General features: G+C 41.5%; 1 protein-coding gene across 1 annotated transcript; it reads left to right on the plus strand.

The window, feature by feature from the left end:
* Window positions 1-671: 671 nt before the first annotated feature.
* Window positions 672-25,053, plus strand: Prps1 (phosphoribosyl pyrophosphate synthetase 1). The gene is made up of 7 exons (XM_075956608.1): window positions 672-1,011; window positions 14,869-15,052; window positions 16,667-16,765; window positions 18,401-18,525; window positions 20,700-20,873; window positions 22,179-22,338; window positions 23,689-25,053. The coding sequence occupies exons 1-7, from the start codon at window positions 890-892 to the stop codon at window positions 23,779-23,781; spliced, it is 957 nt and encodes a 318-aa protein (XP_075812723.1). The 5' UTR covers window positions 672-889; the 3' UTR covers window positions 23,782-25,053.
* The last annotated feature ends 2,318 nt before the right edge of the window (window positions 25,054-27,371 follow it).

A 27,371-nucleotide genomic window follows, 5' to 3' on the forward strand; every position in this document is an offset into this window, starting at 1 on the left:
TTCATGGATAATATTTTAATTTTTCTTCTTCCAAGCATTAGGTAACCAGAATTTTATCACCTATATATTAGGGAAAAGCCACACTCCTTCTCTGACTAAACACTAGACTCCAGCCTCAGAAAGAAAATGCAACTTTCTCCTGCATTGTTCCAAGCTGAGCTGTCTGCAGTCACTTTCCCCTGGGACTTGCCTTTCAGGTAAAAACCACACTTGGTAATTAGAGCCGGTAAACAAGTCCTTTGGGTGGTATGCGCCTGCGTTAAGGCTGTCTTTGTGATGTAAAAGTGCTTTAATTTAACCCCATACTTACAACGAGATAAAAATCCGGATCAGAAACCCGCACACTCACATGACTACCATCCCGCTAAGACAGATATATTTAAAGGAAAATGCATGGGATGGGTTTGGTTTTTTGATCTGAAACAAAAGAAACAATAAGGATGATTTCCCATTTTAGGGGGGCGGAGATCTAGCCCTACGGGTCTGTAAAATTCCTCCACCTACAGCTTTTCACACCCAGAGAACCTGCTCCACGCTTTCCAGCTAGCATTGCCCTAACACGGTGCTAGCAGGAGGCGGGGCTACTTCTTAGCCTCTGCCCTTTCACGCCTTCTATCCAATTGTCAGAGGGAGTAGTTGGGCGGCAACGTTACCGGAAGACTCCGCCCCTCATTCCGGATCAGCCAATCCTGAAAGGATGGGTGGGACACTTCCTTTGTGATCCCGCCCCCTCGGCACTCAATAATTAGAGTCGCGCGCTGGGCGGGAATGTAAGATGGCGGAGTAGGAACGCGGTGCGCTAGGTGTTGAGGCTACCGGCTGACTAAGCGTCCAGTCTCCGCAGCGGCAGCAACCACTGAGCAAGAGTGCGTCCGTGTAGTTGCCCAATATGCCGAATATCAAAATCTTCAGCGGGAGCTCCCACCAGGACTTATCCCAGAAAATTGCTGACCGCCTGGGCCTGGAGCTAGGCAAGGTGGTGACTAAGAAATTCAGCAACCAGGAGACCTGGTAAGGACGAAATTGGCATCCCGAGTGCACCTCACCTGCCCGGGTGGCGGGACCTTGGGGGATGGAGCTGCCGAGGGAATTCGGGGGCGCTGAGGGAAGGCAGAAGGGAGCTGCTGAGGTTAGCTTGCCCCGTGAGCTGTTCCGTTATTTTACCTCGTCGTCGGAGGGTCGCGTTTATCCTCGCCGCGCGGTTAGGTGGAACCAAGATGGAGGGGGCAGGAGTAGATGCTACATTTGAAGGTTGGGGGTGGAGGATCTAACTGGGGTTGGTAATGGCTCCCCGGAGCTCCTGGAGGGGTACCGACGCTTAGTTTCAGCCATGGGGACACGTGGCTTGTCTCTTCACTGTGGAGCCACTAGGCTGGATTCGGTCCGCTTTGGGGCGCTTTGACTGGTACACATCGGAGAACCTACCGCGTTCTGATAGCCCCCTCGTGGTCTTTCTCCTAGAATCGGAAAGCTTTTTGATTCGAAATGGAGCGTTCTGGTTTGGTATTCTGAGTATGCGAACATGTTACCATTTCCCTTCGATTATCAAGCGTCGGCTTTTCCTATCTTCGCAATCTGTCTGTCGCGGAATCGGAACCATCCTTAACTTAAATCGAGGCGGTAGGATGAAGTGGTGCTTTAGCTCAGCATCCTTGATCTTCAGCATCTCAGCCTGAGTCATCCCGAAAGTCTTGGGGAAAGCTAAATTGTGGAATTGGAATTTTTGACTTTTCCCAATGCTGCTATGGACACACCTCTTCTCGGTGTTACTTGCGTGGGGATGTAGGAACGACTTACACGTGAATTGAAATTTGAGGGTTTTTTTTCGGTTTTTTTTCGATGCTTTGCCTTAAAACTCCTCGCCCAGCGCTGGTGTGCATAGTGTCACGCACCTGTAATTTGTAATCACACCACTGGGCAGAAGGAGGAGGATGGCCAGCCACAAGCTTGAGGCTAATTCTGGACTCATCGGACCACATAGTGAGATCCTCTTTCAAATATTAATTACTAACAAAACTCGCTCTCTAGCCCCAATTTCATGGTCCACGTGCACTATTGGACCATGTGAGTGGTTACCTACTTCAGTGCCTGTTCCAGCCGTCTGTGGAACGTTCTAGGTCTCCTGCGCTGTTTTGTTTTTTTGGTTTTTTTTTTCCCACAGTAGATAAGAGCACAGGCCATAATTCTTTTTTCATTGAGTTTTTTGGATTTTGTTTTTAGGGTGCTTTTTGATGGGGAATCCCCTGCAGGTCTTGCCTCTTTGCCTACTTAGTAATGGGATTACTGGCAGGAGCCATCACTACCCCTACAGTCTACAATCTTACATCATCTGTTAGGGGTCATTTTTTTTTTAAATCATCAGTTAATTTACATAAGATTTATTTTTTAATGAATGTTTTGTATCTTCAAAGGGATTTCCAAATATAACTTTTTTTGTTTTTTCAAATAGGGTTTCTCTGTAGCTTTGGAGCTTTCCCTGGAACTGGCTCTTATAAAGACCAGGCAGAGATCCACCTGCCTCTGCCTCTCTAATGCTGGGATTAAAGGTGTGCGCCCCCACCGCCTGGATATAGCTTTATTTTTTATTTATGTTTTTTTTTAGACCTAGCTAAAAGTTCATCTGTAACGGATGGCTGCCCCTGGATTAGTAGGCTATTAATTGTGATGCAAATGTTAGTGCAAACACAAGCATCTGTAACCAGGCAATAAATACTTTAGTCAAGAGAGGAGTGCAAGCTGCTTGTTACCTCTGACCGGTATTATTCCTGGGCCTCAAGAAAACAGCTTCAGATTTTGAGAATGATAGTTTAGTTAGGGGGTAAAAGTGTTTTTCATTTTAGAGGTTTTCTTTACCCTTTTGGTTATTGAGTCTTCTTCCTCTGTTTTCAGAAAAGAAATGACTGTTTTGTCCTTGTATTAATCCTTAGCCCGCTGCATACTGCAGAACCTGAGATTATATTTGGGTTGGTGGTCATGGGAGAAGAGAGAACACAGTTTTCTACTGCCTGATTTTGATAAAGCAGCTTGAATAAGGCGTTTAGGTTGTTATTTTATTAGTTTATGTGTGTGGGTGTTTTGCCCGCAGATATGTCTGGCATTGCATGCCTGGTGCTTGCTAAAGTCAGGAGAGTGGTTAGATCCCTTGTAGTGGCATTTCCCTTTTATTTTAATAAATAAATGCCTGAAGAAATGGGAGGAAACACCTCTCAGACACAGTTTCCAGGAAAACTCAGTGTTGGACTGAGGTCGAGGTAAGAGCCAGTGGCTGACTGCTTTGCTTTTCTGGTCTTCAGGTTGAACCCCAATATCTATCTCTGAGTCTTTATCGTACTTCATTTGGCGCAACGTGGGAAGCACGATTAATAAAAACTCAGAGAAATTGGGGTTCAAAGCAACCAGCCACTCTTACCTTCAAGAATCTCAGAATGAGACTGAGAGCTGTCTGTTCCCATATTATAATCCTCTCTAGGGCTGGGATTAAAGGCGAGTACCGCCCGCTTTCTATGGCAACTGGTGTGGCTACTGGGATTAAAGGTGTGTGTTACTGCTCTCTGGTCTGGAAGGCTGACCAGTGGGGCTGTTTTACTCTCTGATCTTCAAGCGAGCTTTGTTTATTCAAATACAAATGAAATGTCACTACAATCCCTGGGACTGGGTCGCAGATGGCTGTAAAGTGCCATGTGGGATCTGGGAATCCTCTGCTAGAGGAGCCTGTGCTCTTAACCACTGAACTGACTCTCCAGCCCTGAATATGGTTTAGCTTTAAGTTTGCCTTTGAAAAATGGCTGAAATGTTGGTTATTAAGCAAAAATGTTAGTGGAGGTTGGGTGTTGAGTTGGTAAGTGGTTTTTTTTTATGTGGGTGGGGGAGCCTGGAGCACACCTGCCTGGCTAGAACTTGCTATGTAGACCATGCTGGTCTTGGCTTTATCGGTCCAATTAACAAGCCTGCACCGTCACGCCTGACCTCGGAACGTTTTTTGTTTTAGGTTTTGGCTTTTTGAGATAAGGTTTCTCTGTAGTTTTGGCTGTCCTGGAACTCACTCTGTAGACCAGGCTGGCCTCAAACTCACAGAGATCAGCCTGCCTCTGCCTCCCACCCAAGTGCTGGGATTAAAGGTGTTGGACACCACACCAGGCTAGAACATAATTTTTAAAAAAAGATTTTATCTTATTTATGTGTAAGTTTGTGTGTTGGGGGGGGCGTGTGTCACATGTTTGGGCACTTGCAGATTCCAGAAGAGGGCACCGGATGCCCTGGAATTGGAGTTATGGGTACCACCTGATGGGACATTGGGTCTTCTAGAAGAACAAAATAGCAGGGACTCTTAACTTAGTTTCTCTCTCTCTCTCTCTCTCTCTCTCTCCCTCCCTCCCTCCCTCCCTCCCTCCCTCCCTCCCTCCCTTGCTGAGAGTAAAGGTGTTTGCCACTATACTCAGTTAAGGACTCTTGAACTGTCACTTTCCCTAGAACACAGATCTTAAGGACTAACCTCTAATGATGCTATTATATTTGTCATGTATTTTTAGATGTTTAAACTGGCAATAATTATTCTTGTTTGGAAATCTTTGCCCTTTCTCTTATTGTTGGCATATATTGTACAAAAGGCTGGACTTTATTTTGACAAAGGAAATGTTTTCTCTCCCGGAAAAGTCTAGATTATGAGGTTTCATAATTAATAACCCATCTGCTTTAAAGAAAGAATTTGAAACCAGGCAATAGTGGCACACACCTAACACTCTAGAGGCAGAGGCAGGCAGGTCTGATCTACAGAGGTAGAGGTAGTTCCAGGCCAGCCTAAGCTACATAGTAAATCCTGTTCCTCCTCAGCTCCACTCCCTACCCCAGTAAAAAATTTGAAGTATATTCTGTAGTTACAAAAGTGAGAAGTTTGTTAAAATAGATATTTTAAGTATTTTTTGGTTTTAAGTTTTGTAGAACCAAGTACTATAGTAATTTTGCCAATAATTGGTATTGGTAAAGTTTGTTTAGATTTACTTTATCTGTATTCTTGGCTTCTGGCAGATGAAGGGATAGAGGCATAAGTAACACGTTTTTATTTTCTTACAACTCTCTAGAGACTTCCATATAGAAACTCCCAAAGGTTTTATGGATGGGTCATTTACACAGTGATAAAGAATAGCATGAAAAATGTAATAATTTTGGGCAGGTTTTTTTTTTGTATTGGTTCGTGTTTGCAGCTTTTAATGCTTTTGAAGACTCATTTAAGCCTAGCAGACTGTCTAGGGTCAGTTGTGAAATTGTTTGTTCTCTAACTCCTAATCAAACAACCTGACAGTAGTAAGTGAATGTGTGGAGCGCATGGTATTCCTTTACTGAAACAGCCATAGGTAGACCTCTGATACCACACATAGTTGGAAATCAGTGCACCCAGCTTCTCGCTCCCAGGAGAATGGAGATCTGGATCAAAGAAGGGAGATGTGCGAGAGGAGTGGTGGACTGGTTTAGCCGTGGAGTTGCTCAATTGTTGGAAATACTTGATCTAGAATGCCTCTGGGCCACAGAACTAAAGCATTTTATCAGGCAATCTAATCTCTCAAGGAAGTGAGAGTAAAGACCACACCTTTAATTCCAATACTCTAGCGGCTAAAGCTGGCTGATCTCAGGGTTCTTGGTCAACCTGGTTGCTTTGTTTTGTTTTCAAAGTCGCAGGTAATCTAAACTAATTCAAAATTCCTTGTAGCCCAGGATGACCTTTATGGATCCTCTTGCCTTAGCCCCTTAAATGCTGTCTTAGCCACATTTGAAGTGCTCAATGACCATAAACACGAGGTCAGTGAGTAAGTCCTGTATGGTGCCATGCCTTTCTAAGCCTTATTTGGAACACATGCAAGTAGTTCTTGTAGAAAGGCCTCCTTGGACCTCTCTGACCTATGTGAACTTTAAAGAATATTTTCAGAATTTAGTTATTAATAAGATAACAGTGTGTTTTTAAGAGACTAGCCAGAATGGTGAAAATAACTGGAAGAATCACTTTAACCTTTTTTTTTTCTTTCTTTTTTTTTGGTTTTTCAAGACAGGGTTTTTCTGTGGTTTTTTTTTTTTTTGAGCCTGTCCTGGAACTCTTGTAGACCAGGCTGGTCTCGAACTCACAGAGATCCGCCTGCCTCTGCCTCCCTAGTGCTGGGATTAAAGGCGTACGCCACCACCGCCCAGCACCAGGCTGGCCTTGAACTCACAGAGTTCTGCCTGCCTCTGCCTCCCAAGTGCTGGGATTAAAGGCGTGCGGCACCACCGCCCGGCACCACTTTAACCTTTTTCTAAAAGTGCGTGTGTGTGTGTGTGTGAGAGAGAGAGGGGGGGGGGGAGTGTCTGATTTCCTAAAACTGGAGTTACAGGTGATGGACTGAATGTTGAAAACCATTTCAGGTTCTTGTTAAGGAACCTCTGAACCATCTTTCCAGCCCCTATTTAACTTTTTGTGGTAGAACCCTCAAAATAAACACATGGCTTGAGTTTGAATCCCCAGAGCCCACTTAAAGCTGCATGCACCCACAAGTGTTCCTTTGGGAAGATGGGAGGTAGAGACAGGAACCCCTGGAAGCTTGCAGACTAGCCAGCCCTATATACAACTAAAAGACTGTCTCAAGGTGGAAGGTGAGGACCAATGCCCAAAGTTGTCCTCTGACCTAAACACAACTCACAACACTCTCTCTCTCTCTCTCTCTCTCTCTCTCTCTCTCTCTCTCTCTCTCTCACACACACACACACACACACTATATGCACACATTAAAAAATACTAAATTCCTAAATATTGAAGAACTAGTCAGTGTTCAGTTCTGTTATAAATGTATGGTTTTTAAAAAAAATTTACGTATTTATTGTTTATAAGTGTGAGGGTCAGAAGACAACTTTGGAAAGTCTATGCTTTCCTTTACCATGTGGATTTCAGGAATGGAACTCGAGTGATCAGGCTTCTGGCAAGCACCTTTATGAGCTGGACTACCTTGCTCACACCTAACAGTTCTTTATTACATTTTATTTATTTATTGAGGGGTGCAATGGAGTCAGTTCTTTTCTTGCACAGGGGTTTAGGGAATTGAACTCGGGTTGTCAGGCTCTGCCGCAGGTATCATCACCTGCTGGAGCCGTCTCACTGGCCCACAGTTTTGTTGTTGCTTTCTATTTCACATAGGATCTTTTTTTTTTTTTTTTTTTTTTTTTGGTTTTTCGAGACAGGGTTTCTCTGTAGCTTTGGAGCCTGTCCTGGCACTAGCTCTTGTAGACCAGGCTGGCCTCGAACTCACAGAGATCCGCCTGTCTCTGCCTCCCGAGTGCTGGGATTAAAGGCGTGCGCCACCACCACCCGGCTTCACATAGGATCTTTAATTTGTATCCTAGGCTGGTCTCTAACTCGGTCCTCCTGTTGCAGCTTCCAGAGTTTTTTGCTTACTGGTATGTGTCGTCCTACCCAGCTAAATTTATATTAAGTATGTTTGATCCAGAATGCAAATAAGATCTATTGAGAATAAGTAATTGATAGTTTTATGTTACCTTTTTTGTTCTTATATTTTATTTTTCGTATGAGTGGTTTGCCTGCATGTATGCCTGTGCACCATGTTATGCCCAACATGCCTACAGAGGCCAGAAGAGGGCGCTAGGTTCCTAGAACTGTTTTTAGAGATGGTTGGGAGCCACCATGTGGACGCTGGGAACAGAACCTGGGTCCTCTGCAAGATCAACCTCTCTTAGCCGCTTAACTTCAAATTCCTTATATAGCCTGATGTTCCTGCCTCACCCTGGAATTTAAGGCTGCACCCATACCTAGGTCAGATCTACACCAAGACTTCTGAATACTGGGGAAACAGTACCCTACCAATTGAGCTACATCCTTAGCTCTGTTCCCTTAGTGGTTCTAAATGGTTAATAAAAACTACCAGGAAAGGTAAATTGCTGGCCTAAAAAAATGGGTAAGTGTTTTTTCCCCTCCCAGACAGGATTTTTCTGTAGTCCTGGCTGTCCTGGAACTCAGATCTACCTGCCTCTGCCTCCCGAGTACTAGGATTAAATGCATGTGCTACCACCACTGCCTAGTGGGTAATTTATTTATACTTAAGAACATTCCAGATATCAGGAAGAAGTATAGAGGCTAGGAAGTAGGAAAAAAGATATATCCAAGGAGTATAAAGACTATAGGTGACAAGCTAGGGAGAAAATACTTGGAGGTGAACTATTCTCCCTTTTTTGAGACAGACTGTGTAGCCTTGGCTTTCATTACTTTTCACTAAATACCCTTAAATCTGACTCTGAGCTGGGCAATTTTCAGGCTAACTGCAGAAATTGGAACTCTCCCAAGTTCCCTCACAGCATTCCATAGCTTCTCAGAAAATACACAGTTTAAGTAGCTTCTTCTGACTGACCACAAAAGAACCTTCATTTTCTTATGCTTCTCTTACCTCAGCCTTAATTGAGAGATACAGTAGTGGTTACGTGATATCCACAGGTAGAATGATGCACAGTTATTTTTACTAGTTATTTTAGCTAGTTGTTTGGAGACAGGATCACAAACTGTGGCCCAGACTAACCTGGAGCTCACTGTCTGTCCTAAGCTGCTCTCAGCAGAGTGTCTTGATTATAGGTGTGCACCAATTCAAGACTGAATTTTGTTTTTTGGGTTTTTTTTTTTTTCGGTTTTTCGAGGCAGGGTTTCTCTGTGGCTTTGGACTGAATTTTGAACCAACAGGCATGGTGCTGCGTTTGGAGGTGGTGGCAGGAGACTCAGAAGTTTGAAGTCATTCTCAGCTCTGTAATAAATTGCAGGCCATCCTGAATTACATGAGCCCTTCCTTGTCTCAAAATAAATTTGAATTTTGCGAGCAGAGAGTATAATTCAGTGGTGGATCACTTGTCTATCATGTGCAAAATAATGAGTTTTATTCCCAGTGTCACAAAAATGAATTTTGTATTAATTGTAGATTTGAGAAAATATGCAATACATTTTTTACTCTGTTTTATAACTTTCTGGATATAATTCTTTATGCCAACTATAGTTTCTTGTAAAGCTATGGTATATTGTAACAATCAGTATATTGACACAGATAAACATCAAGATATATAAAAGGGTCTTTTCTATTTGCTCTGTCATGACTACATCTATTTTTCTCCTCCTGTCTTTCAATGGTTTTCTTTTTATATTGACTTTATCTGGTTTTAGTATCTGAGTAATGCTGGCCTCGATAAAATTGAATTGGAACCTGTTTTCTTATGTTTCTGGAAGATTGTAAAATTAGCATTAATTCTCTCGCAGATTAAGCTTAGTATTAGTTGCCTAATTTTTCATTTAATTTTTCCATATGATGATCCTCCCCACCTCCCTACCTACACAGTTGTTTCTGTTGGCCATCTTAGAGGTTTATCAATAGATATTGATTTTTATCATATAAACTAGCTTTTGGTTTTGTTGATGTTTCTTCCTTTTTCTCTTAAGTCTTTAAATTTTTTATTTTATTTTTTTAATTTTATTATATATACAATATTCTGCCTGCATGTATTCCTGTGGGACAGAAGACAGCACCAGATCTCATTACAGATGGTTATGAGCCACCATGTGGTTGCTGGGAATTGAACGCAGGACCTCTGGAAGAGCAGCTAGTGCTTTTTATCCTCTGAGCCATCTCGCCAGCGACTTTTATTATTTTTTAGACAGGGTCTCTTTCTTTTTATGTAACTATCCTGCCTTTAAAATCACCATTACCCTTCCTTGGTGTCCTTCGCCCTGGAATTGTAGATACACACCACCAACACTAGCCCGGTTTTGTCATTTTTAATTGTAAGGTTTTTGTTTGTTATTTGTGTGTTCACACATACACAGAGGACAACTTTGTGAAATTGGTTTCTCTTACTCCACTTTTACATGGATTCCAGGGATTGGACTTGGATCATGAGAGTCACACACAAGCACTTTACCTATTGAGCATCCCTCCCTCCCCTTTATTTTTAGATGTTTTTATTGGTAGAAAACCAAGGATCAGCATAATTTTTTTCATTCTTTTGTAAAATATAGTCTACTTAATAGAGTAATGTACTTTTGGATTTTTCAAAAAATATTTATCTTTACAAAGATTTTTATTTTGCATGTGAATGTTTGCCTGTATGTGTATATGCACACTACATGTATATAGTTCCCACTGGAGCTGGAGTAACAGCTGGTTGCAAGCCATCTGACATGGTGCTAGGAACTGAACTCAGTCTCTTCAGCCCCAATATTTATTTTGTGTAGTCAAGTGTGTTTGTGTAGGAGTATGTACATATTAGTACAGGTGTCTGTCCAAAGGTGTCAGAGCCCCTGGAGTTGGAGTTAGAGGTGATTGTGAACCCTCTGAAGTCATGTCCCCTGGAAGAGCAATTCATGATCTTAAAGACTACCTCATCCCTCCAGACCACTTTGCAGTTCTTATTAAACAAGACTTTCTACTTAGGTCAGAGTAGTTAGCACAGAATGAGATCAGGGCCTGCATCTGTTTCATTCACCATTGCATATTCCTTGTAGAGTACCTTAGTTTTAGCATGAATATTTATGTTTGAACTGTCGCTATGGTAGGGAAGATGCTGTCTTCTCTATACAGCATCAGTACTAGAGTAGTCACCATTGAGAACACATTTGATAGCATATCTGGTGGCCACCATATGAAGTTATATGGTGCAGTTGCTTTTTTTATTTTTTATTGATATTTATTGACCTCTACATTTTTCTCTGCTCCCCTCCCTGCCTCTCCCTTTCCCCTTCAATCCTCCCCCAAGGTCCCCATGCTCCCAATTTACTCAGGAGATCTTGTCTTTTTTTATTTTCTACTTCCTATGTAGATTATATCTATGTAGTCTCTCTTAGTATCCGCATTGTTGTCTAAGTTCTCTGGGACTGTGGTTTGTAGGCTGGTTTTCTTTGCTTTATGTTTAAAAATCACCTCTGAGTGAGTACATGTGATAAGTGTCTTTCTGTGTCTGGATTACCTCACTCAAAATAATGTTTTTTAGCTCCATCCATTTTCCTGCAAAATTCAAGCTGTCGTTATTTTTTTCTGCTGTGTAGTACTTCATTGTGTAAATGTACCACATTTTTTTTTTTTATCCATTCTTCAATCGAGGGACATTTAGGTTGTTTCCAGGTTCTGGCTATGACAAACAAAGCTGCTATGAACATAGTTGAGCACATGTCCTTGTGGCACAAGTGAGCATCCTTTGGATATATATCCCAAAGTGGTATTACTGGATCTTGAGGAAGGTTGTTTGCTAATTTTCTGAGAAATTGCCACACTGACATCCAAAGGGGTTGTACCAGCTTGCATTCCCACCAGCAATGCAGAAGTGTTCCCTTTTCCCCACAACCTCTCCAGCATAAGTTGTCTTCAGTGTTTTTGATTTTGGCCATTCTTACAGGTGTGAGATGGAATCTCAGAGTTGTTTTGATTTGCATTTCTCTGATGACTAAGGATATTGAACATTTCCTTAAGTGTCTTTCAGCCATTTTAGATTTCTCTGTTGAGAGTTCTCTGTTTAGGTCTGTACTTCATTTTTTTATTGGATTATGTGATCTTTTGGTGTCTAATTTCTTGAGTTCTTTGTATGTTTTGGAGATCAGACCTCTGTCTGATGTGGGGTTAGTGAAGATCTTTTCCCATTCTGTAGGCTGTTGGTTTTTTTGTCTTGTTGACCACGTCCTTTGCTTTACAGAAGCTTTTCAGTTTCAGGAAGTCACATTTATTAATTGTTTCTCTCAATGTTTGTGCTACTGGGGTTATATTTAGGAAGTAGTCTCCTGTGCCAATGCGTTTAAGTGTGCTTTCCACTTTCTCTTCTATGAGGTTCAGTGTGGCTGGCTTTATGTTGAGGTCTTTGATCCATCTGGACTTGAGTTTTGTGCATGGTGATAGATCTGTTTTCATTCTTTTTTTTTTTTTTCCTTTCTGAAAAAATTTTTTTTTAATTTTTTTATTGATAAAAGGAGGATAAAGAAAAGAAAAAAAACAAATTTCCACCTCCTCCCACCAGCCTCCCATTTCCCTCCCCCTCCTCCCACTCTTCTCCCCCTCCTCCCACTCTTCTCCTCCTCCTCCCACCCCTCTCCCCTTCCCCCCACTCCTCTCCCCCTCCCTTTCCAGTCCAAAGAGCTGTCAGGGTTCCCTGCCCTGTGGTACGTCCTAGGTCCTCCCCCCTCCATCCATATCTAGGAAGGTGAACATCCAGACTGGCTAGGCTCCCACCAAGCCAGCACATTGCGTAGGATCAAAACCGCGTGCCATTGTCCTTGGCGTCTCATCAGCCCTCATTGTTCGCCATGTTCCGAGAGTCCAGTTTTATCCCATGCTTTTTCTGGTAACAGTCCAGCTGGCCTTGGTGAGTTCCCAGTAGATCGTCTCCACTGTCTCAGTGGGTGGGTGCACTCCTCGTGGTCCCGACATCTTTGCTCATGTTCTCACTCCTTCTGCTCCTCATTGGGACCTTGGGAGCTCAGTCCAGTGCTCCAGTGTGGGTCTCTGTCTCTATCTCCATCCATCGCCAGATGCAAGTTCTAGGATGATATGCAATATATTCGTCAGTATTGCTCTAGGGTAGGGTCATTTCAGGTTCCCTATCCTCAGCTGCCCAGGGAACTAACTGGGGACCTCAGCTTGGGCACCTGGGAGCCCCTCTAGGGTCAAGTCTCCTGCCCACCCTAAAGTGGGTCCCTTAACTAAGAATTGTGGTTCCGTGCTCCCCTATCCAACCTTCCTTTATCCCGATCCTCTTGTTTCCCCAAGTCCACCCTCCTTCCCTTCTACCTTTTCTCTCCCCATCTCCCCTAACCCCCATCCCACCCCACCCCCAAGATCCCACTTTTCCCCCCGGCAATTTTGTCTACTTCCCTTATCCAAGAGGATAACTATATGTTTTTCCTTGGGTTCACCTTCTTACTTAGCTTCTTTAGATTCGCCTATTGTAGACTCCGTGAACCCTATTTATGGCTAGAAACCAATTATGAGTGAGTACATCCCATGTTCATCTTTTTGGGCCTGGGATACCTCACTCAGGATAGTGTTTTCTATTTCCATCCATTTGCATGCAAAATTCGAGAAGTCATTGTTTTTTACCGCAGCGTAGTACTCTAGTGTGTATATATTCCATACTTTCTTCATCCATTCTTCCATTGAAGGGCATCTAGGTTGTTTCCAGGTTCTGGCTATTACAAATAATACTGCTATGAACATAGTTGAACAAATGCTTTTGACATGTGATAGAGCATCTCTTGGGTAAATTCCCAAGAGTGGTATTGCTGGGTCCAGGGGTAGGTTGATCCCGAATTTCCGGAGAAACCGAAACACTGACTTCCACAGTGGTTGCACAAGATTGCATTCCCACCAGCAATGGATGAGGGTACCCAGAAGACCCGGACTTTATCCCACAAACCTATGAACACCTCATTTTCGATAAAGGAGCTAAAAGTTTACATTGGAAGAAAGAAAGCATCTTCAACAAATGGTGCTGGCACAACTGGATGTCAACCTGTAGAAGAATGAAAATAGACCCATATCTATCACCGTGCACAAAACTCAAGTCCAAATGGATTAAAGACCTCAATATCAGCCCGAAAACACTGAATCTGATAGAAGAGAAAGTGGGCAATACCCTACAACAGATGGGCACAGGCGATCGCTTCTTAGGTATAACCCCAGAAGCACAGACATTAAGGGCAACATTGAATAAATGGGACCTACTAAAACTGAGAAGCTTCTGTAAAGCAAAGGACACTGTCACTAAGACACAAAGGCAACCTACTGACTGGGAGAAGATCTTCACCAACCCCGCAACAGACAAAGGTCTGATCTCCAAAATATATAGAGAACTCAAGAAACTAGACTTTAAAATGCTAATTAACCCAATTAAAAAATGGGGCGCTGAACTGAACAGAGAATTCTCAACAGAAGAAGTTCAAATGGCCAAAAGACACTTAAGGTCATGCTCAACCTCCTTAGCGATCAGGGAAATGCAAATCAAAACAACTTTGAGATATCATCTTACACCTGTAAGATTGGCTAAAGTCAAAAACACCAAGGATAGCCTTTGCTGGAGAGGCTGTGGAGGAAGGGGTACCCTCATCCATTGCTGGTGGGAATGCAATCTTGTGCAACCACTGTGGAAGTCAGTGTTTTCATTCTTCTGCACGTTGATATCCAGTTATGCCAGCACCACTTGTTAAATATGCTTTCTTTTTTCCATTTGATATTTTTTGCTTCTTTATCAAAGATTAAGTGTTCAGGGGGAGGGAGGGCTGGAGAGATGGCTCAGAGGTTAAGAGCATTGCCTGCTCTTCCAAAGGTCCTGAGTTCAATTCCCAGCAACCAAATGGTGGCTCACAACCATCTGTAATGAAGTCCGGTGCCCTCTTCAGGCATGCACGCAGACAGAATATTTTATACATAATAAATAAATAATTAATTAAATAAATAATAAAGGTCAGGTGTTTGAAGGTGTGTGGATTGATTTCTGGGTCTTCTATTCAGTGCCATTCTTATGCCAATACCAGGCTGTTTTCAGTACTGTAGCTCTGTAGTAGAGTTTGAAGTCAGGGATTGTGATGCCTCCAGAAGTTCTTTTATTGTACAGGATTGTTTTGGCTATCCTGGGGCTTTTTGCTTTTCCATATGAGCAATTGCTTTTATAAGTCAACTTTCTACTTTTTTTCATGCTGTGTCTCATTCATAAGCTCAGAATGTTTTTGTATAGTGAACAGGAATGAGCTGGGCAATGAGCTGCTTCTGGTTATAGCGCTCCCTTAGGTCTGAAGCATGGAGCGATAAGGCATGCATAGCATGCCTGAATATTGATGCTGTGACATCTATTGTTTATGCTCATTCTCTTTTTCTATTTTAGTGTGGAAATTGGAGAAAGTGTACGTGGAGAGGATGTCTACATTGTTCAGAGTGGGTGTGGTGAGATAAATGACAATCTAATGGAACTTTTAATCATGATTAATGCTTGCAAGATTGCTTCAGCAAGCCGGGTTACTGCAGTCATCCCATGTTTCCCTTATGCCCGCCAGGATAAAAAGGATAAGGTATGAATGGATTTTTTTTAAAAATAGTGTTGGTAATCAAACCTAGAGCTAAGTGCTAGGCTAGCGTTCTACCACTGAGCTGTACCTTCAGTTCAGATCTTGTTTTTTTTTGAGACAGTGTTTCTCTGTGTAGCAACAGCCCTAGCTGTCCTGGAACTCACTCTGTAGACCAGACTGGCCTGGAACTCACAGAGGTCTGCCTGCCTCTGTTTTGTGAGTACGGGGATTAAAGGTGTGCACTGCCACCACCTGGCTCCAGAATCTTTTTAACATAGGGACCTCTTTTACTCTTGGATTGGGAGGATCAACATAGTAAAAATGGCAATTCTACCAAAGGCAATTTATAGATTCAATGCAATCCCCGTCAAGGTCCCATTAAAATTCTTCACAGATCTTGAGAGGACAATAATCAACTTTATATGGAAAAACAAAAAACCCAGGATAGCCAAAACAATCCTATACAATAAAGGATCTTCTGGAGGCATTACCATCCCTGACTTCAAACTCTATTACAGAGCTACAGTGATGAAAACAGTGTGGTACTGGCATAAAAACAGAGAAGTCGACCAATGGAATCGTGTAAAGAGGAACATTGCTATCAGTTATATCAGAGCATTTAAAAATGATTTTTTCTTGAGGCAGGGTTTTCTGTGTAGCTTTGGAGCCTGTCCTGGAACTCACAGGCATATAATTTATACTGTATATTTTATTTAAGTCATTTTAACTTTCATTCAGCTGACAGATATTCATTGTTGTTAAGACTAATCAACAGTCAGGTGGTGTTGACAAACGCTTTTAAGCCTAGCGCTCTGGGTGCCAGGGCAGGCTCAGGCAGATCTGAGTTCAAGGCCAACCTGCTCTGCTCTACAGAGTGAATTTTAAGGCAGCCAGGGCTACACAGAGAAACCGGTCTCAAAAAACTAGCCCCCCACCCAAAAAGGAGATTAACCACCAATCCTTTGTAGCAGAATGCTTTTGTGTTTGTATGTGTGTGTGCTGTGCTATTGGATATTACACTAGGGACTCACACACGCTAAATAAGTGCTCGGCTACTAACCTTTTTTCTATTTTGGTTTTTCTAGGTAGGGTTTCTCTAAGTAGCTTTGGAACCTGTCCTGGAACTTTGTTTGTACACCAGGCTGTCCTTGAACTCACAGACCCACCTACCTCTGCCTCCCAAGTACTGGGATTAAAGGCAATGGGTGCCCTGGCAGCCTATTATCTGGTTAATCCTAGCCCTTGCGAGGCAAAGGTAGGTAGATATCCGAGTTTGAGGCCTTCCTAGTCTACGGAGCCAGTTCTAGGACAGCCAGGGCTATGCAGAGAAACCCCTATCTCGAAAAAATGGGGGTAGGGGGAGAAACCTCAGAAAAAAACGGTTGGGTGAGGAAACATCCAGAAATGGTATATGCCTGTAATCCCAGCACTCAAAAGACTGAGGCAGCAGGGTCAAGACTTCTAAGCCAGTTTAGAAATAAATCAACGGCCATTCTGCGTGAGTTTCTTGGTGATTTGATGTCTTTACAATATAGGTACTTGGTAAATGTTTCTCAAGCAAATGAACTGCTTTCATCTTGGCTTTTCTTTTTTCTTTTTTTCTTTACTTCTATTCAGAGCCGGGCTCCCATCTCAGCTAAGCTTGTTGCAAATATGCTATCTGTTGCAGGAGCGGATCATATTATCACCATGGATCTACATGCATCTCAAATTCAGGTACCAGTGGAAGGAAGCTAAGTACTGAAAGTTAGAAAGGTGGGAGGAGAGAGCCAGGCATGGCGGTGCACATCTGCATTCTAGAGACTGGAAGCTGAAGCTAGAAGTTAGTAAGACAGTTTAGTATTATGGCTAGGACATAGGCTTTAGGATTACAACTAGTCTGGATGCTTCTTAGACATACTAGCACATTAACTTCATAACCTTGGACAGGTTACTTCTGAGCATAATTTATGTTCATTGTTATGGTTTTAAAATATTAATTCTGATATACTTGGCTGAAAACTGGTGTAGCTGATACAATGGTAGCTATTATGAAGATTATTCCCCTTGAGTAATCAGTCTTAAATTAGAGCTGCAGGCATTAAAGATTTTTCATAGAAACCCAGAGCAAGAGAAATCAATCGCCACATTTATTTTATGCTATCTAAAGAAGCTTTCTGCTACGAATGGTGGTACATATCTATAATCTTAGCTCCTGGAGGTCCAGCCAGGGAAAGTGAATTCCAAACCAGCCTGTGCTGTAGCATAAACCCTGTTTGAAAGTATAAACTCTCAGCTGTGTGGTAGTAACACATTTAATCCCAGCACTCAGGAGGCAGAGGCAGGCGGATCTCTGTGAGTCTGAGGCCAGCCTGGTCTACAAGAGCTAGGGCCAGGAAAGGCTCCAAAGCTACAGAGAAACCCTGTCTCGAAAAACAAAACAAAACAAACAAAAAGTATAAACTCTCGGCACTTACCATTTGAGTCTTCTGGCAATACAAGGAGGTGCGTGAGACAGGAGTGTATACTCATCCTATAAAAAAAATAATTGAGGAGAAATACAACTGGTTTGTATCAACGAGAATTAAAATACCTATCTCCTGATTTCTGGTTATCCTGTATAATCATTCACTATAAGTAGTTGCTACCAAATATATATATATATATATATATATATATATATATATATATATATACCATACTGCTTCATCAGTTTGGCCAGCACAAACACCAAGTGGCATAAAACAGTGTATATAAATTGTGAGTCTGAACATATTGGCTTGGCAATCCATAGACCTTGGCTGAACTTTTTACAGGGCTCATTTTTGTTCCTGTGATTAGGTGTGAGTTAGCTAAGGCCTGATATTGCTGATCTTGCCTGGAAAAGGGACTATTTTTAACCTTCCCAATACTTTGAATATTGTAGTAAGGTATTTTCCATGAACTTAATCGTTCCTTTTAAAATTTTGTGTGTGTGCATGTATATGTACACGGATGCACGCATGCTGTGTTGCATGTGGAGGTAAGAGAACAACTTACAGGACTTGTACCAAGTAGGTTCTCACGATGAGACTTGGGCTCCTTTCCTGCTCAGCCATCTCACCAGCCTTTTTTTTTTATTATTGCATTGATTGATTGATTTCTGTTCTTGGATGTACATGTGTTGGAAGCATGTGTATGTAGAACTTTTAGTAGTCAGTTCTCCCCTGTGAGTCCCAGGGAGCAAAATTCTCAGGCCATCAATCAGACTTGACAGCAAGTACCTTAGATGAAACCTATCTGTGAATCCACTTTCTTTATGTTAGCCTTTCATAAATGGAAGAGAAGAAAATGAAATAAATAAGCTAAACTTGACCCAGCTTCTTTTTCCAGGGCTTTTTTGATATCCCAGTGGACAATTTATATGCAGAGCCAGCTGTCTTAAAGTGGATAAGGGAGAATATATCTGAGTGGAGAAACTGTACTATTGTCTCACCTGATGCTGGTGGAGCCAAGAGGTATGTTTGTGATAGATACTATTCTTCAAAAATAATGTGCTGCTAAAATCTTTCAGATGGTAATGTCCCTTATAATGGGGTTCTCCCATCGACGTGCCACTTTTCACAACTTCAGATTGGATATGCCAGCAGCTAGAACATGGGTTGGATATAGTTTCCACTCTATGCTAGCTTGAGTCATTTGGAAGGCAGGATAGACAGGGCCCTAAGTAGTCATTGCCATGACTGTTACATTAACATCAGTAACTTGGCACTGCAGAGTTAACACTGCTGTAACTTTATCAGGAAGGATAGGACATTTCATGTGCAATCAGTTTATTCTTAAATTCCATATTGATGGCTAAGTAAGGTTTACAAAGCTGTTGGTTAGGCCATTTAAAGCCGGGACCCTAAATTTTTTAATCCAACTTATTGCCAAGGATTAGCAGTTATAGCTCAAATAATGTAAACTGAGAGCCTTGATTTCCTTAGTGGATTGCTTACAAAAATATGGCCCATATTCTTATTGTGGAAGTAGAGTGAAGGACTACAGGGCTCAGATGAGTAGAAAACACTAAGTTAGAACTTGCCAAAAGTGACACAAATCATGAAAACTTCAAAAAGTTCAAATCTTTCTCAACCATCTCTTTAATCTCAGTAACTTCAGTGGAATTGATAAACTGGGAACTTGAGTTGTTTATTCAGGTGACAGTATAAAGACATCCCTATATAGGCAGGTCACACTTCATCTTAACTTCTTAAGCATCATCTTCACATCTTTCTTAGGAACTTAGAAAATAATTAATTTGAAATAATCAAACAGGTTTTTTAAAGTTTGATATTAGTTTGTAATTCTTCATTCTAATTACCTCATAGTGATGGAGGATTTTCCAATTGAGTGTTGCTCACTTCTGTCTTGGCAGGGTTGGAGAGTAGGTAAGGGTACCAGTGTGGTTGTAATTTTCACAGTAGCTCTCCACTCAAGGGTGTACATGTTACTTTCCCAACTCTTTTTCTGCTGTGTGGAGACTGAATGTGTTAGCCAGTGAGCATGAACAGTTCGGAACACTTGAGATGACTGGTCGTGCATTTTTCTTGGATGTCATAATTCCAAGTAAATTAGTTACCTCTGTTACATGCCTAAGCAGTAGTAATAGAGAGCACAAGGTATGGGTCCTTTAGATCCAGGTAGAAGCATTGCCTAGAGTTATGGTTCAAACCTCGTATGGTCAGAGGTTCTTGACCTGTTCAGCAAAAATTCTGTTCACAAAAGAAATAGGGCATAGTACTAAAGTTTGATCAATATTACATTTAAAAACATTAAGTCTGAAGCATGAGTCTTTTCTTTGTGACAACGATTACACACTGGTGCGTGGGCACACATCATAGGGGTAGGGTAGCCTATTGTCATTTGCACTGAGTGACTTTCTCCTTGAGTGAATGTGTTGTATCTCGTTGTCAGTGTCTTCTAACCAGGCTTTTAATGTGGCTTATATTATCTTTAAGATTTGGGCTGTAGTAACATGCCCTGTTTGTCTGGTTAATTGGTTTAATTTTCTTTCTAGTACTTGTAGAAGGAATACCAAGCTTGGTGACCAGGTAAAGTTGCTATTTATTTACCATTGGTGGTGTTTCATCACCATCATGGGAGAGATGAGTGTATGGGCATGCATTGAAAGGGTGGACGCTGCTCCACTCCTAGCTTCAGATTCACGTATCACTGTTTGTTTCTAGAATCACAAGTCTTCCATGATGGGATTGGGACAATCTATGTACTCCTGCACTAGCTAATAAGGTCTCTCTTTCCTTCTGCCTTCAATCTGTTAAACTAATGTACCTTGCATATACTGCTTCCCAGGATTGGTGAAGGGTATGTCTACCCCATCCCCAGAATGAATGGTGTAAGTTTGATATTCCTATACTGCCATTGATATTACAGAGGCATTAATCCATAAAATCCAGTTTGTAATGCTTGTTTTTTCAGATGTCAATGATTGTTGCTTTCTTTTAGCTCTGGTATCTGTTTTAGTTTCAAGGACTATTCTCCACTAGGAAAAAAAATATTTTGTATAAGTGGATAAGAGAGATGGAACCCAGAGCCTCACACATGCTAGACAAAGCGGTCTACCACTGAACTACACTTCCGGCATTGGAAGCCACATATGCATCATTAACTCTGGACCTCTATCTTACAGAGTGACCTCCATTGCAGACCGATTGAATGTGGATTTTGCCTTGATTCACAAGGAACGGAAGAAGGCCAATGAAGTGGACCGCATGGTGCTAGTAGGAGATGTGAAGGATAGGGTGGCTATTCTTGTGGACGACATGGCTGACACTTGTGGTACAATCTGTCATGCCGCTGACAAGTGAGTGCAGGGTGTTGTGCTAGTAGTTGAAGGAAGAAGCTAACTACTGCTTTGCTGATTTTCTTTTGAAATACAACTGAGCGGGTAAATAGCTTTGGGATATATATTTTGATCATGTTAGCTTTTAATACATACAGGTGAATAAGTATTCCTTATTTCAGATTTTTAGTTTTTATAAAGAGACACTGCTTTTATATTAAGTATATCCTTACTATCAAAAGTCAAGTCTATCACATAAACTATCTTCCAAAGTCCTTTCTTAATAATATAATCTACCACAGATTGGGTTGTTTCCCTTATGACGTGGCTGACTGGAAGCTGTGGTGAGTCAGTATTTGGATCACACGTTGCTAAATCACGGAAAGGTCCAAATTCCACATCTAGCTAGTTTTTACTGAAAATATATTATGTTGCCATTATAAAACCTAAAGTCATTAAATTCAAGCATAGTCAAAACAACTTCTAGATGCTAAATTTGCCCTTTAACCATCCAATCAGCAGCATTAATTATATTTACATTATTATACACTGTTGACTTCTGTTTTGATGCGTTAGAAATCCATAGATGTCCTTTACATATATTTATTCATTTTGTATGTGTGTATCCATGCACATGGTATGGCAAGCATGTAGAAGTCAGAGGGCGAGTTTAGGAATGGTTCTCTTCTTCTGCCCTGAGGGTCCCAGGGATCAAATTCAGGTCAGCAGGCTGGGCAGCAAGCACAGTCAAATGCGAATATTCCTGGTGAAGCTTATTTTCAGGGTCATAGATTTTCAGTCTTGTGGTACCATATCTTTATCGTGTAGTTTTCCAGATAACATTGAAGGACATTTCTTTTTACCAGCCAAAAAGGAAAAGAACGCAGATTACCCCTGGAAATTTTGTAAGTTCTGATATAATAAGTCTTAGTGCAGACTTCTCTCCTTGATATGGCCAGTATGTGTCCCCCTAAAATTAATATGTTAACTTCTTGCCCCAAGTGTGGTTTTGCAGATTACCCTTGGGGGTGGCACTTAGGCTTAAATAATGAGATCTTGGGAATAGGATCCTCATGTTATAATTAAGAAAATGCTTGCTACACTATCCTTACATGTGTTTTATGTGAACCCACAAAATGGTACATACTATCAACCTGGGCAAAAATTGTTTCAAAATGAAGCCTACCTTGTCAGATTCCAGACCTATGAAAGATAAGTTTGTGCTTAAACTACTTAAGCTACTGTTCTGCTATGACAGACTAGTATTCTTCTTTAGAATTTGGATTCTGTAGTTACATGTCAGATTAATCATCTTTTTTCCTTTAGACTTCTCTCAGCTGGAGCTACCAGAGTTTATGCTATCCTGACTCATGGAATCTTTTCTGGCCCAGCCATTTCCCGTATCAACAACGCATGCTTTGAAGCAGTAGTAGTCACCAATACCATACCTCAGGAGGATAAGATGAAACACTGCTCCAAAATACAGGTGAATGGGGTTAATCCAGAAGAAATTTCCTTCAGTGCTTTGCAGCTAGTAGCATGTTAGGTCAGATGTGTGAATAGTGAAGCTTAAGTTCTTTGGGTTTATCTGTTATTGTTTGTTCTGGGAATGGAACCCAGAGTCTTGCTCCTGTAGGTGAGGACTAAGCCACTGGATTTCTGAATCCATCTTCTGTTCTTTTTTCGAGAATGGACCCAGAGCCCTACTTTCTTTGGACTTTTTTAAGGTATACTCTCATTAAGTTGCCCAGACTGGCCTTGAATTCACTCTGTAGCCCAGGCAGGCCTCGATTTGAAATCATTTTTGCTTCAGTCTCCCAAGAAGCTAAGGGCTTGGCTTCCTTCTTTGTTTTTGTTTGTTTGTTGTTTTGTTTTGTGTTTTTTTAAGGTAAGGTCTACCTACCTATGCCTCCCGAGTGCTAGGATCAAGGGTGTACCCGACTGCACCCAGCATTGTGTACTTTTTTACATTTTTTAGTTTGTCTGTGTTTGCTTATGTGACTTTCAGAGGCTTAAGATGACATTGAATCCCTGGGCCTGGAGCTAAAGATGGGTTTTGAGCTTCCCTCTGAGCACTCAGGTCCTCTGCAAACGCTCTTAAGCACTCTTTTTTAAAAAATGAGCCATCTCTCCAGCATCTTTGAATTTTGTTTTTTGCTTTTTTTAAACAGAGCACATTGTTGACTGGGGCGACCTAAGACTCATTGCAGTTCTCTTGCCCCAGCCTCCCAAATACTATGATTACAGGCGTATTCATTCTTGTTAGTGTTTTCTGTTTTGGATTTTTGTTTTGTTTTTCAAGACAACATTTCTCTATGAAGCCATGGCTGTCCTAGAATTCACTCTGTAATCCAGGCTGGCCTCAAACTCACAGATATCTGCCTGCCTCTGCCTCCCGAGTGCTGGGATTAAAGGCATGTCACACCACTGCCTGGCTAATTTTATTCATTCATTCATTTATTGTGTGTGCAGGTTATTACAGAGGACTAAAAGAGGGCATCAGATTCCCTGGAGCTAGAGTTACAGGTGATTTAAGCTACACAGATTGTATTGAGAATTGAACTCTAATCTTCTAGAAGAATATTGAGTTGCTCTTAATTGCTGAGCCATCTCTTCAGGTGCTATACACTCATACCTGGACTACATATACAGCGTCAATGTCTTGATGATCTTGTATTTGTCCCATTATTACTAGCATCTTAACTCTTTCTAAGTAATTATAGTGAAAAAGGAAGGCCCGAGTGCTAGATTCTTAGTAAGGGTGCTTTCTAGGCTGCAGATGGACCAGCAAACTCTGTCCCTGCATACTAACCTGGTACATTTCTTGCCTTTGTAGGTGATTGACATCTCCATGATCCTTGCAGAAGCCATCAGAAGAACCCACAATGGCGAGTCTGTCTCCTACCTGTTCAGCCATGTTCCTTTATAACAGAATAACTTCTGAAGCTTTTCGAAAATAAACCAACCCCATCCCTCACATTTCTTGGTATTTGAGTTCAGCGGAAGACCCAGCTTGCTCCAGTGTAGATGTTTACATCCCACATTAGCTACATTAGAATTTAGCCTAACTTGGAAAAAGACAGATTGTGGTTAACTGCTAGGATGTCCTACTTGTGTTGTTTCATCCTGACTTGCTTGTTTATTTTGTGAGCCTTGCAGCTTTAACTAGAGGTCAGCTGCTGAAAGATGTATAGTCTATTGAGAATATTCCACAAGGTCCATAGGACATAATTGACAGAGCTCATACTCCATTTCTCGGGAATGCTTTGGGGTTTTTTTTCATAGCAACAAAGTCAGCCCATATGTGATACATTTTCAGAGTTTTGTGCTAAACTATACCAAGAGCCCTGAGCATCTTTAAACATAGTTCCAGTAGTTGAGCACCCTGTTAGGCAGGGGCAGTAGCTCAATGCAGTAATTAACCTTTGGGAGGAAGAAGCCTGATCCATTGCTATCTGTTTAACTCTATAGCTTGAATTCTCTATACCTGTTCCTTTCCTTTTGGCTTTACCTTCAGCCATTTTGACCTTTTCCTAGCCAAAAATATCTTGGACTCAGTGATCATTGTACTTGTACCATAATCTTGTGTAAAGAGACTTGCTTCTTGCTATGTAGCTGCTAACTTTCTCGTTAGATAACTTGCTGTAGTGTAGTCTTCCCTAGCCTATTACCACTGTGGCGGTAGCTTTGAGGTGGTGTCTTAGTGCCTTTAATTAATTTAAGTATTTAATTTTCATCTTCCTTGGATCCATTTGGTCTCTCAATTGAACAGATTTCTGCTAAACAATTTGGTGTTATATAGTCTCTTGTTGAGAACTTAATAAAATGTCTGTAATGTATGCAACTTGGTCTGTGTCACATCTACTGATTTCTCTGCAGAAAGTTTGTCTTTGGTGTCTCCCTGTCCAATGTATCTCTAATTTTTTTCCAAGACATTTTAAGCAAAGCAACAATGGAAAGACTTTAAGATATTTGAAGTTTGCTGAGAATTAGAAGCAATCTAATTCTGTGTGGTGTATCTAAACTATATCATGCATAATGCCTCTGGGTTTCTGCCACTTATTCCTGGGGATCCAAATTCTTATTCCTTTTGAACCAATTTTGCCTCCTACATCAGTGTTTGGCATTTTTCAGCCCTTCAAAGTAAACTTGTGATTGTAAGCATGTACAATTTCAACATAAATTATGATGCATTCCAAGATTTTTAAGTGGGTTTCTTTGTGTGTGACTACATAAGAATGTGTGTTTTCTTTGACATTCTTAGTGATTTTAGAGTTGGAGAATGCTCCTTTCTGAGACAGGATTTCTCTGTGTAACCCTAGCTGTCCTGGAACTCCTCTAGACCAGGCTAGCCTGAAATTCAGAGATCTTCCCGCCTCTACTTCCAGTGCCATCACTGCCTAGGTAGGTCTTTTGCTCTTTTAAACCTGGATCGAGTTTTAATTTTATTATGCTTCCGTTGATTATGGGGATAGCTGTAATACAGTTAGACTTTTCACAAAAGTGATTCCAGAGGGATTAGAGGAAGCTATGATTTTTTTTTCTGGAAGAAGCTGAGGGAGCTAATTATGCTACTTCCTGAAGGATTGAATCAATGCGTCAAGGTTCATCATTTCAGAATACAGTAGTTACTTATCTATAGATAATAATATTGTAAGAACCATATTGGCTACCTGGAACCATTAGGTATTATATAACCATATTATATAGCAGGTTTTTCCTATACAGGCGTACCTGTGATAGTTTTGTCTATAAGCTATGCACTGTAAGACAACAACAAAACTGAGCAATTATAGCTCCATTAATAAAATTGTCAGCATCACTTTTGTGCCTTGGGGTCATTAAGTGAAGTAATGGACAGCTGATGTGATAACTAAAGACTAATAGGCTGTTAGTTAGCATATATAGTGTGGCTATGCAGGGCAAAAGGATGGTTAAGCCCAAGGCAGGATTGTGCAGTAGCATTAGGTCTCATGTGACACAACTTAAAGTTGTTTTATTTCTGGGTTTCACTCTAAGACCCAGACTGGAACTCTAATAGCTAGGGTGAGGCTTTGAGGTCATTCTTTAACTTTGAACTATACCTAGAGCAAGGCAACTGCCTGTGACATTAAGGAAAGTGCCATAAGCAAACGCCTACAGTGGGAGAACCTCTAATGTCTTAAACATTGGTTTGTTGTGTTTTATTTATTTTTGAGATAGAGTCACCTATCTGGCCTCTAATCAAGGTCTTCCTGCCTCTACCTCATGAATGCTGGGATTAAAGGCAGGTGCCACTCATGTTTTTTCCCATTTATTTTAAAAATGCATTTATTTAGTCTGAATGTGGCGATCACAGAACAACTTGGAGGAATTATTTTTATTTTTTTTATTTTATATTTATTTATTTATTATGTATGCAATATTCTTTCTGCGTGTATGCCTGAAGGCCAGAAGAGGGCACCAGACCTCATTACAGATGGTTGTGAGCCACCATGTGGTTGCTGGGAATTGAACTCAGGACCTTTGGAAGATCAGGCAATGCTCTTAACCACTGAGCCATCTCTCCAGCCCCAAGGAATTATTTTTAAACCATGTGGCTCTCGGGCATCATCTGCAGCAGGTGCTTATAGGCATTAAATCATGGAACCAGACCCAGCAACCATTTAGTGGTGGGAGGAGGGTTGTGTCATCGTGTTTGAGGCAAGGTCTCACTGTGTAACCCTGGCTGGCCTGGGACAGGCTAGTTGCAAACTTGGAGATCTGCTTCTTGAGTGCTGGCATTAAACATGCGTCCATACTTGGCTCCCAACAGTGAATATTTTAGTCTGTTTTGTTTTTAATGATACTTTCTGATGAGTGGACTTTTCTAGCATGTGGGTCCTGGGCATCAAACTATGTCATCAGGCTCTGGAGGCTGGGCCATCTGACTGGCCCTCTAAGGTTTTTTGACGGCTTGTCAAGCCAATGCTTCCATAAGACTGGATGAGCCCGTCTCCACTTGCCACATCTGGAGAAGTGTTTTCTGCTGGAGACAAGGGTGTAGTGCATGCCTGGTCTTGGGACTGGGGCAAGGAGGTCACCATGAATATGAGTCAAGTGTGTCTCGGGCCACATAGTGAGCGTCTTAGAAAAAAGGGGGTTTTCCGACTAAAAGTGTTAGGGACAATTCATAGTACATGACTCTTAAAACTGAAGGTTATATTGAAAAACCTGGAATTGAGTTTTTGAAAAACATCTCTATTGTCCTTCAGAAGAGAATCTAGTGATAGGTGCTTTCCACAAAATGAAAAATAAATAAATGACAAGGGAGAGCTTCCTGTTCCGAAAGACTCACTTTAATTGCCCCCAGGCTTTTTGCAACCCGCACAGAATAGGACCTAAAGAGGTCTGGGTACAAGAGGGCCATGTGTCTTTGGAGTCCTTCAGGGCACCATCTGTGGTAAGAAGCCACCTTAGTCATCTCCCCTGACCTCTTGTAAATTGAAATTGAGACAAAACAGCTACATGCAGGCACACACCCTCAAGTTAAATCCCTGT

Source organism: Microtus pennsylvanicus, chromosome X, assembly GCF_037038515.1.
Source record: "Microtus pennsylvanicus isolate mMicPen1 chromosome X, mMicPen1.hap1, whole genome shotgun sequence".
NCBI lineage: Eukaryota > Metazoa > Chordata > Mammalia > Rodentia > Cricetidae > Microtus > Microtus pennsylvanicus.

Coding starts and splice junctions, on each gene's coding strand:
- Prps1 (XM_075956608.1), top strand. CDS start 890: ATGCCGAATATCAAAATCTTCAGCGGGAGCTCCCACCAGGACTTATCC. Junction 1,012..14,868: donor TTCAGCAACCAGGAGACCTG/GTAAGGACGAAA, acceptor TTTCTATTTTAG/TGTGGAAATTGGAGAAAGTG. Junction 15,053..16,666: donor GCCAGGATAAAAAGGATAAG/GTATGAATGGAT, acceptor ACTTCTATTCAG/AGCCGGGCTCCCATCTCAGC.